General features: G+C 60.2%; 1 protein-coding gene across 1 annotated transcript in view; it reads left to right on the top strand.

Moving 5' to 3' along the window:
- Positions 1 to 531: 531 nt before the first annotated feature.
- The window catches only part of LOC104619258 (alpha-2-macroglobulin-like protein 1), a 10527-nt gene continuing 1164 nt past the window's right edge, over positions 532 to 9894 (top strand). The window contains 27 exon segments of the mRNA XM_010285063.1: positions 532 to 672; positions 1100 to 1262; positions 1571 to 1623; positions 2302 to 2322; positions 2475 to 2628; positions 2776 to 2860; positions 2959 to 3091; positions 3176 to 3290; positions 4005 to 4114; positions 4253 to 4417; positions 4667 to 4801; positions 5133 to 5190; positions 5274 to 5419; positions 5672 to 5828; positions 6230 to 6341; positions 6523 to 6921; positions 7204 to 7306; positions 7309 to 7326; positions 7520 to 7589; positions 7820 to 7894; positions 8033 to 8209; positions 8399 to 8480; positions 8616 to 8769; positions 8916 to 8990; positions 9177 to 9329; positions 9454 to 9660; positions 9760 to 9894. Coding sequence (XP_010283365.1) covers positions 532 to 672; positions 1100 to 1262; positions 1571 to 1623; positions 2302 to 2322; positions 2475 to 2628; positions 2776 to 2860; positions 2959 to 3091; positions 3176 to 3290; positions 4005 to 4114; positions 4253 to 4417; positions 4667 to 4801; positions 5133 to 5190; positions 5274 to 5419; positions 5672 to 5828; positions 6230 to 6341; positions 6523 to 6921; positions 7204 to 7306; positions 7309 to 7326; positions 7520 to 7589; positions 7820 to 7894; positions 8033 to 8209; positions 8399 to 8480; positions 8616 to 8769; positions 8916 to 8990; positions 9177 to 9329; positions 9454 to 9660; positions 9760 to 9894 — 3396 coding nt within the window.

Here is a 9894-nt window from a genome sequence, read left to right as displayed (position 1 = left end):
CCTCATCCTGCGCCTCGCCGCTGGGGCGTCCGCAGCGCTGCAAGCCCTCTCTGTCTGTCTGTCTGTCCGTGCCTGGTGGGAGGGCATTTAGTCTTGGCTCCTTGGCAGCATCTAGTGGGTGACAATCCTTCCCGTGCATGTGGCTCTTGGCCAGGGTGGAAACGCTCAATGCTCGGGGTGGTGGCTTGTCCCTGCCCACAAGCACTGAGGACTCGGTGCGCCCGGGGGCTGGGGGGTCTGGTGGCTCTGGGCTGGTTTATTGGAGGTGCTGCTTCACTTGCAGCCATGCGTGAGCAAAGCCTTCGCCTTGCTGAGCCGGGAAGTCAAGGGGAACCCAAAAGCAGGGCGGGCAGGCTGGGGGAGGCGGCCCTGCACCCCAGCACAGGGTTCTGTGTGCCCAGGAGCTCTTCAGGCCTCCGTGGGGACTGTCCCGGGATATGCCTCGTCCCCACGCCTCTCATCTCAGCACTTCTCCTTGCCAGACACTACGTGGTCACATCCCCAGCTGTGATCTACTACCCCCACACAGCGATGCTGTGGGTCCATCTCAGTGGCCTCCACGAGGCCGCGCAGGTGACCGTCCAGCTGCAGAGAGCAGACAGGACCCACAGCATCACCCTGCCGGAGAGGAAGGTCCAGGAGCCTCATCTGTACCTGAACATCACCTTCCCCGTGAGTGTCACCCCATGCACAGCCGCAGGCGTGGAGGGGAATGCCCTGGGCACGCCGCTGCCTCCAGGCAGAGCAGTTTCCACCTGGGCATGGGGCGGTGGTCCCCACGCTGCTGCGCAGCCCTAAGCCTCTGCAGCTGGAGGAGGATGGGAGCGGGCGTGACTTCCCCGTCTTTTTGTAGGGTCTCATCCCCCACGCAGGCAAAATGACTCTAGGCTCAGCCCAGTTGTTCAGTGGCTGAAATAATCCCCCGGCAGCAGATCTGCGGGCTAGGACGGGGTGTTGGGGGGACATTTCTTCCCAGATCCTGACTTGGGGAAGATGTCCCTGTGGGCAGGGAGTGCTCTGGGTCACTTGGAGTGAGCAGAGCATCCTGGCCATAGCATGTCCCTTGTCCTCACCTGGTGCCTGGCGTTTCCCTTGGCAGGCGCCATCCCCCTCCAAAGGGCAGGAGGAAATCGTAGACCTGCATATCTCAATCCAGGGAGATTCCCTGGATGTCTCTGATAAGAAGAAGGTGATGCTGAGAGCCCTGGAGCCTGGGATCTTCATACAGACAGACAAAACTGTCTACAAGCCTGGACAGCAAGGTGAGGGGGGCAGGAGGGACCACTCTGCTCTGGGCTGAAGAACCTGGTGGGAGAGGGGTACAGGAGGCTCAGACTTGTTCCTACGCTGCCTGGAAATAGGAGGGCTCATCCTGAGATGCACTGGGACCCCCAGCGCTGGCCCAGGGCAATGCCAGGGCATGCTGGCAGTGCTGGAGGCTGTGTCGCTTGGGGGGCAGTGCCCCACTGCGGGGCTCGGCGTGGATTTCCATCCACCTTCCCCATGGGGAACCCCTCTCCCTGTGGATGAACCCACCACTCACTCCTGCATTCCCATTTGCTTTTTCCAGTGAAGTTTCGAATTGTCTCTTTGGATAAAGACTTCACTCCCAGCAATAAGAAGGTGAGAGCAGCACTGGGGGAGCTGGGGAGGCAACAGAGAGCTCCTCGGCACTGCTCTCCTCCAGTCTCAGCAAGCTGTGAGAGAACTCTGGGAGTCAGCCAGCACCTTTCCCCTCGGGAATTCTGCCCCAGCCAGCTCTGCCTGGGTGCCTGCGCTCCCCAGGGGCAGGGATGCCCTGTGCTGTTCACACAGGCTTCAGCAGGCTAAGGAAAGAGAAAACAGAATTGCAGGTGTGAGATGGGAACGTACCCGCTTAAACTTTTGGTTAGGGACATAGCAATGGTGAGTGGGAAGCGGGGAAAGTGCTTTGATATTGATACCCATCAAGTCATCAGACTCCGGGATTACAGGCGAATTCAGTCTCTGGCACTCCTGAGCAATCAACTGGGTCTCTGGAAATGCAGGAGGTTCCCAGATGAAATGGTTGCTGGTCACTTGTGAAGGCACTAGGAGATGCCACCTCTCCATGTCATGCTGGCAGTGCCCTTGGCTCATCCCAGCTAGAGCCACCCAGAGCCTCAAAATCTGAACAGAAGTGAACAGAAAGGTTGGAAGTTCACAGCATCCCACAAATAACTCACTCTACTCCATCCACGGCTCCAAAGATGTCCCCACCCTGGTGAGACCCCAAGGAAGGCTTTGAATTTCTCCTCTAACCATCTTCTCTTTGCCTTGCAGCTGCCCCTTGTGCTCCTGAAGGTCAGTCTGAGAGACGGAAGCAGGCTCTTGGGTGGTGTGGGCTTGGGAAGGCAGCGTGGCTGGGAGAGGAAAAGCACAACACAGCCGTGGGCTGTTTTCTCGTGGGGTGCTGGGCTCCCCAGGGTGCTAACAGCGCGTGACCCTGTGTGCAGGATCCCAGTGGGAACCGCATCGCGCAGTGGCGGGAGGTGAGCCCGCGGCAGGGCATCGTGGACCTGTCCCTCCCGCTGGCTGCAGAGCCGGCCCTGGGCACGTACCTCATCGAGGTGGAGGGGAAGAGCCACTCCTTCAGCGTCGAGGAATATGGTACGTGGGGACTGGGAGGTGCAGGCGGGTGGGAACCCCACCTTGGCACGTCCCTGTGGGCAGCATGTTTTGGCCCCCCTGGCCACCCAGGCACCGTTGTCCTTGTCCTAGGAGTGACAACCCTCTCTCCCTTTGCTTCTCCATCAGTGCTGCCCAAGTTTGAGATGACTATTCATCTCCCTGCTGTGGTGCTGGAGGGGGAAGAGAAGTTCCAGATGCAGATTTGTGGATGGTGAGCCAGAAACAGGCTGCGCTGGGAAGAGGGAGGGGATGGGGGATCTGACATGCGGTGGTCCGTCAGACACACCCTCACCACCCTCCACCCAACAGCTACACCTACGGGAAGCCCATCCAGGGGAGGGTCCAGGCCAGCTTGTGCCGGCCCTTCAGGCACATGAGGATCCTGTATGGACTTCACGATGCCAACCAGAAAAAGATGAACTGCACCGAGGCTGGTGGGCAGGTGAGCACTGCCGGGGAGCGTGGGTGCCGCTGGGACAGCCCCTTCCTGGGACTGCTGCTAACGGGGTTGACTCTGTCCCTCCAGACCGAGAAGAACGGCTGCTTTTCAACAGAGGTTTTGTTGGCTGCCTTCAACCTGACCAGGTCCATGTATCGGAAGCAAATCCAAGTCCAGGCATCGCTGGTGGAGGATGGGACAGGTAGGGACAGCAATGCTCTGCTTGGGCAGGGGCATTGCTGCTGGTGCACGGTTTTGCATTCGTCCCCGCATGCACCCACGTGCACGTGGCACGGAGTATTGGTCTTCTCTGGGGAAGCCCAAAAGCAACGTTGTGATTTAGAGGTGCACATGTGCAGGGACTGGGTCCAGGCGGGGATGTGAGCCAGGTCAGCCAGGCAATACTTCGAATTCTCACCAGAGAAATGGTTGGGAGGCAAAAATGCCTTTCCAAGATCCAACAACTCTCCTGACGCTATGGCTAGCAATGAGTCGAGTCCTTGCGACGTAAAGCAGTGGTTTCGCCCGCTTCAGTGGCGTGGCTCCGTTCTTTGAGACAATCCACCTCCCCCACCACCTCGGTCTCATCAGAAAGGGCTGTAAACTTCAGAAAAGGAGAAGATCAGGGATTGTCCCAGGCCCACCGGCACCGAGGTGGCCCTGCCTTATGGTGCTCTGGTGAAGCACATTTTGTGAAGTCTCTGCAGCAAGCTGTGCCTGACTTTAGGTCTAAAACATGCTGTAGAGGTTTTGCTCTTCTTGTAGGAGGTGTGAACTGTGCTCGAAGCTGCTGGCTGCAGAGGGAAAGCCTAAAATGTCCAGGGACCTTTCCTGCACCACAATGGGAGAGCTGGCAGCAGCTAAGCTGTGCCCTGTGTCCCCACAACACCCTCAGCTCCTCACTCCCTCTCCACAGGGCTGGAGCTGAAAAGCACTAAGAGCTGCAAGATTTTACCCGAAATCCTCACCGTCACCTTCGAAAACACCAATGATTTCTACAAGCCTGGCATCCCCTACACTGGGACGGTAATGGGGGGGGTCCCTGCACCCCACAGGGCTCCCCTGCACCCTGCTGCACCCAATCCCAGTCCCACTGACCCCCAACCCTGCTCTCCCCACGCCTGAAGCCCAACCCGGGGCATCTCCCCTTCCCTCCCAATGCAGATGCTGCTGAAGGGAGCCGACGGTGCCGTGCTGCCGCAGAAGCAGCTCTTGCTTGTCGTTAGCCAGCAAGGAGAAGATACAAGACAGACCTTCCTGACAGACAGATCAGGGAGAGCCTCCTTCGAGCTGGAGACCTCTGGTTGGAGTGGCACGGTCTCCCTGCGTGTAAGTGACCCATCTCCCACCCCTCAGGGGTCCCTGTGCTGCTTTCTCCAGTAGTACAGGGCTGGGCACCTCTCCAAGCCTGCATCAGTGATGCCTGGCACTGGGACCAGCACCTTGTGGGCTCTTGGGTGGCTTCACCACCCTGATTTCTACCTCCATCACTCAGGGTCAAGTCAACAAGACAGCTCACACCCAGAACGACTCACTTACCAAAATGCCTATGCGTACCTCAGCCCTTTCTTTTCGGAGAGCAAAAGCTTCCTGTGGATCCACAGGCTGGAGAGCGAGCTGCCCTGCGGCCAGCCCCAGCAGCTCTGGGTGGACTACATCTTCAGCAAGGAGGCCTTAGGGACTGAGCTGGAGAGCCTGGATGTGGTCTTCCTGGTGAGCCCCAGCTCATGGAGGTTGGGCAGTGGATGTTAGGGCTGTTGTGTGTGAAGGTCCACGTCTACCCATGTGTTCATGGTTGTGTCCCTGAGGACAACAAAATGAGCAATCTGTGCTGGCTAGACCAACAGACATACGCCTGTTAGTAGGGGTGTCTGCTGGCACTGTTGGACCTGCATGCCCATGGGAGACGTTTTGGAGGGGAGGCTGGAGAATGGTCAAGGTCAAAAACCATGCCGGCACTCTTGCCCCTGGGTCCATACTCTGTCAGGGCATTTCGGTTCCACACAAAACATGAGTTTAGTTGTTCCCATCTCCTCCTCTGCAGGTCCTGGCCAAGAGGACCATTGCCACCATCCTCAGGAAAGAGCTGCCTGCAGAGGCTGGTAGGTCCCGAGGCACGGATGGGCTGTGCAGGGCTCTGCTTTCCGTGCCTGGTCCTCACCTCCCCTCCTTTCCCACAGCCCAGGGCTGAGAGGCTGCTTCTCCCTGGAGCTGCCCATTGGCCCCGAGCTGGCACCCACGGCCAAAGTGCTGGGCTACGCGGTGCTGCCCGATGGCGAGATGGTGGCTGACAGCACCGAGCTCAGGGTGGCCAAGTGCTTCCCCAACAAGGTGAGAGGAGGCTGCTGGAGATGGGGGAATCATTCCATGGCTTGTCCACAGCTTCATGCCCTGAGGTCCATCCTGCTCCAAATGTATCGCGGCGTCACAGTCTCTTTAATCCATGCCCTGATCCCCAAACCCTCAAGCCTGATTTTATCCTTGTCTAGAAGAGACCTCCATGTCTGTGTCTTGGTCCTGCTCCTCCATGGGAGGTGGCTCCCCCTCCTGCCCTTGCCCCATGATGCCTCTGTCTCTCCCCAGGTGAAGATGGCTTTTTCAGAGGACACGGCTCTGCCCGGCTCAGCACTGCGGCTGGAGCTGGAGGCTGCCCCAGGGTCCCTGTGTGCTGTCCGTGCCATGGACCACAGCGTGCTGCTCTTGAAGTCCAAGGCTGAGCTCAACACAGAGGCGGTGAGTGGTGGCACTGCCCGGGGCCACTTCTGCAGCCCCAGGGTCTAGCCAGGGATAGGAGGTGGAAGAGATGACATTGGCTTGGACCTCCCTTATGGGGACCTGGTGCCATGGTGGCTCCTGGGCAGTCCTAGTCCTGGGCAGGTGGTAGATGCCTGCCTGGCTTTGCACCTAGAACGTGTTCATTCCCAGGTCTACAAAGTACTCCCTGAATTCAACTACCCTGGAAGCATTCAAGACCCACCACCCTGTTCAGCATTTTCCTGCCATCATCCTGGCAATACACTTGGCATTGAAGGGATTGAAGAGGACTGAAAAGGATTTTGGCCACCTTCAAGCTGCATGCAGGCGAGGTCCAGTGGAGATGCAGAGACCTGTGGATCCTAATTTCTGCTCTGCCTCTTCCAGGTGGCTTTGATTACCCTGTCACCTATTTGCGGATATTAACTGATGTCCCAGAAGTAATGAACCGTGGTACCCCAGTTGTTGCTGACCAGGAAGAGCCACCAACACCCCAGACGTATTTCCCAGAGACATGGCTGTGGGACCTGGTTCTCTCCCTATATCCCCTCCTGCATGGAGGGAGTTCGGGGACATCAGGACACTCCTTCTCCCCTAGGGAGAGAGCCAGCCCATCTGGGGATGACACCAGATGTGGGTGAATATGGTGGGATGGCCTCATGATGTTCTCCTTCCTGCAGGGAGGGGGGCTCCGCGGAGGTGACGGTGACAGTGCCCGATGCCATCACCACATGGGAAGCCGGGATGTTCTGCACGGCACCGCAGGGCTTGGGCCTGGCCCCTGCCACCACCCTCACAGCCTTCAAGCCCTTCTTCGTGGCGCCAAGCCTTCCCCCTGGTGGCCACCGTCTTCAAGTACCTGCAGCAGTGCTTACGGGGCTGGGGAGGGGGCTCTGGATCTGGGGTCCGGCGGGGGCTGATGGAGCTGTGGCCATGGGCCGGCAGGTTCAGGTGACGCTGGCGGAGTCAGTGGAGCTGGAGGTGTCGGCGAGCGCGGATGAGGCATATGGTGGCTGTATCTGCATGGATGAAGCGAGGACCTTCCGGTGGGGCATGCGAGCCACAAGCCTGGGTACAGAGCACTGGGGCTGTGGTGGGACCCCCTGCCCTGCTGCTTGGGGACCCCCTCAGAGGATGGGGTGGGCAAGGAGGATGCGAGCAGATGCAGTGCCACTTGGGAAGTTCTCCTCTGCTCCACTCCCACCCTCCCCATTGCCTCCCAGGACTGCTCCTCAACTTGGTGACCCCCATCCCAATCCAGCTATCCCCACACAAAGCCCTAAGGCTGCTGCAAGCCCGTGGGGCTGCGGTGTGAGCTGGGGGGCTCCGTGGTGACTAAGTGCCCTGCTTGCATCTGCAAGGGAGGTGAACATCACCATCAGCACTGAGGCCCTCAGCTCCAAGGAGCTCTGTGGCAACGAGATGCCTGTGGTGCCGGCCCAGGGGCGTGTGGACACCATAAATAAAAGCCCTTGTTGGTGCAGGTCAGATGGGTTATGGAGGAGGAAAGTGGGATGGATTTGGGGACAGGGTCCAAGCAGCCCTTGGGGTGCAGTGGGAGGACTGAGAGCAGGACAGCACTCAGCCCCGAGCCCAGGCTGCAGGCATAACCCTGAGGGACAGGGGGGACACAGCTGGTCCCTTCCCCTGACCGACTCTGATGCTGCTTCCTCACAGCCTGGGGAGATCCTGGTGGAGAAGGCACACAACTCCCTGCTCTGCCAGGAAGGTAGGACTGGCCGGGGGTGTCTGGCAGTGCTGTGGGGACACGGGGCAGGGATTCTTGGCCACTGGTCATGAGAGCCACCAGGCCAGAGGAGCCAAGGACCAGGATCCGTAGAGGCTCCCAGCTGACATGCCCCTACTCAGCCTTGAGCCCATGGAGGGTCAGAGCAGAAAGGGGGTGGGTGAAGGTGCCATGGGGCCCAGCCAGGAGGAGCTGGGCAACCCCACTGTCATTGCCCTCCATCCCCACAGTCACTGAAGAAGTCTCTCTGGAGGTTCCTGCAAACATCTTGGAGGGCTCCCAGCGAGCCCACGTCACCGTGATGGGTAAGGGACAGGCAGGGGATGGAGGGTGCAGAGCTCCATGGCTCAAGCTCAGCAAGAGGTGGGACCACATGGAGCTGAGATGTGAGGGGATATGGGGGACACAGCTGATGATGGTGCTTCTCATACCCCCTGGGACAGGTGACATCATGGGCAATGCTCTGCAGAACCTGGACCTCCTCCTGGCCATGCCCTATGGCTGCGGGGAGCAGAACATGGTCCGCTTCGCCCCCAACATCTACATCCAGCAGTACCTGGAGAAGAGCGGGCAGCTGCACCCCGACATCCGTGCCAAGGCGCAGGGCTTCCTCCAAAGTGGTGAGCGTCCCCGGTCCCCTCCTCTCCCTGTCCCACCCCGCTGGCTGCTGAGGGACACCACTGCCCTATGCCCCCCTCCCCATTTTCTACCTGCATCCTGGGGTGGGTCTGGGCTCCAGGCTGCCTCTGGGGTCCCCCAGGGGTTTAAAGACCACCACGGAAAGACTTGTCTCCATCTCCTGCCCGCAGGGTACCAGCGAGAGCTGCTCTACAAACATGATGACGGCTCTTACAGCGCCTTCGGGAAGAGCGATCCCAGGGGCAATACGTGGTGAGGCACCGTGCAGGGCTGGGGCAGGCTGTGCAGCCGCATCCCTCTGGGCCCCGGCCGTCCCGGGGCTCCTCCTGCCACCACGCGTGCCCCAGCCCCGCTCACCCCTCTTGCCGCTGTCTCTCTGGCTTGTAGGCTGACAGCGTTTGTTCTCAAGTCCTTCGGGCAAGCCAGAACCTACGTGACTGTCGAGCGGCACATTACGGACGCGCTGCGCGGGCTGCAGAAGCAGCAGCAGGAGATGGGCTGCTTCCGCAGCCTGGGGAAGCTCTTCAACAACACCCTGCAGGTGGGTCGGTGGGGTGGGACATGGGGACGTGCAGCCAGAGCCAGGTTGGCCCCAGCACATCCCCGGTGTGTAGTCTGGGCAGAGGGGGAGTCCCTGTGCCAGTGGCACAGCACGGCCGGACCCGACTCCCGCTGTCCCCTTTGCAGGGTGGTGTCTCAGACGAGCTCTCGCTGTCAGCTTATGTCACGGCTGCGATGCTGGAGCTGGGGCTGTCCCCCACGGTGAGGATGACCCCATTTTCCGTGGAGAGGCTGGTGGGCCGAGGACGGGTGCTGGGACAGGGGGTCTGTCTGTTCCAGGCCACCTCCTAGACAGACCTGGGTGCAACTGGTCTCACTGGGCAGAACTGGGGTCTGTGAGTGATGCCCACACCCATGGGCCGATTCCTGACTCCAGTCCCATGCCAGGACCCAAAGGTCAGCTCAGTCCTGCAGTGCCTGGAGGCTTCGGCCACAGATGACCCCTACACGCAGGCGCTGCTCGCCTATGTCTTGGGGCTGGCGGGGCGCGAGGAGCAGCAGCAAAGCCAGCTGCAGAGCCTGGCGCAGCACAGCGCCAGCGCAGGTACCCCCCAGCACGGGCAGGGGCACCTCCGGGCACTGCCAACCTCTGCCTGGGTCACCCCATCCAGCCCCCCGGGACCCTCAGAGCAGGGGACTGAGCTCCCACCCCCTTCTCTCTCAGAGGGGCAGCTCTACTGGCGGAGGAAGGGGAAGGTTCTGCCCGCCTCGCATTGCCGCCATGCCGGCGGAGGTGGAGATGACCGCCTACGTCCTCCTGGCCTACCTCACCCAGCCGCAAATGTCCTCTGCTGACCTGGGGATGGCTTCCCAAATCGTCCGCTGGCTCATCAAGCAGCAAAACCCCTACAAGGGCTTCGCCTCCACACAGGTACCAGCACTGGGGGCCATGGGACTGCTCCAAGCATCCCACCTCTGTAACCCCCTGTAATTAGGGGTGACTCCAGCTTGGTGCTCTCTCCATGCCCAGGACACTGTGGTGGCCCTGCAAGACCTGGCCAAGTACGCTGCCCTGACGTACAGCAGCAACGGGGACTTCACGGTGACAGTGACGTCCCCAGCAGGCACCGTGCAGGACTTGGAGCTGCACAACAGCAACCGGCTG

The sequence above is a fragment of the Phaethon lepturus genome, unplaced genomic scaffold, assembly GCF_000687285.1.
Source record: "Phaethon lepturus isolate BGI_N335 unplaced genomic scaffold, ASM68728v1 scaffold32114, whole genome shotgun sequence".
Taxonomy (NCBI): Eukaryota; Metazoa; Chordata; class Aves; order Phaethontiformes; family Phaethontidae; genus Phaethon; species Phaethon lepturus.
This window is presented reverse-complemented; position numbering and strand designations above follow the sequence as displayed.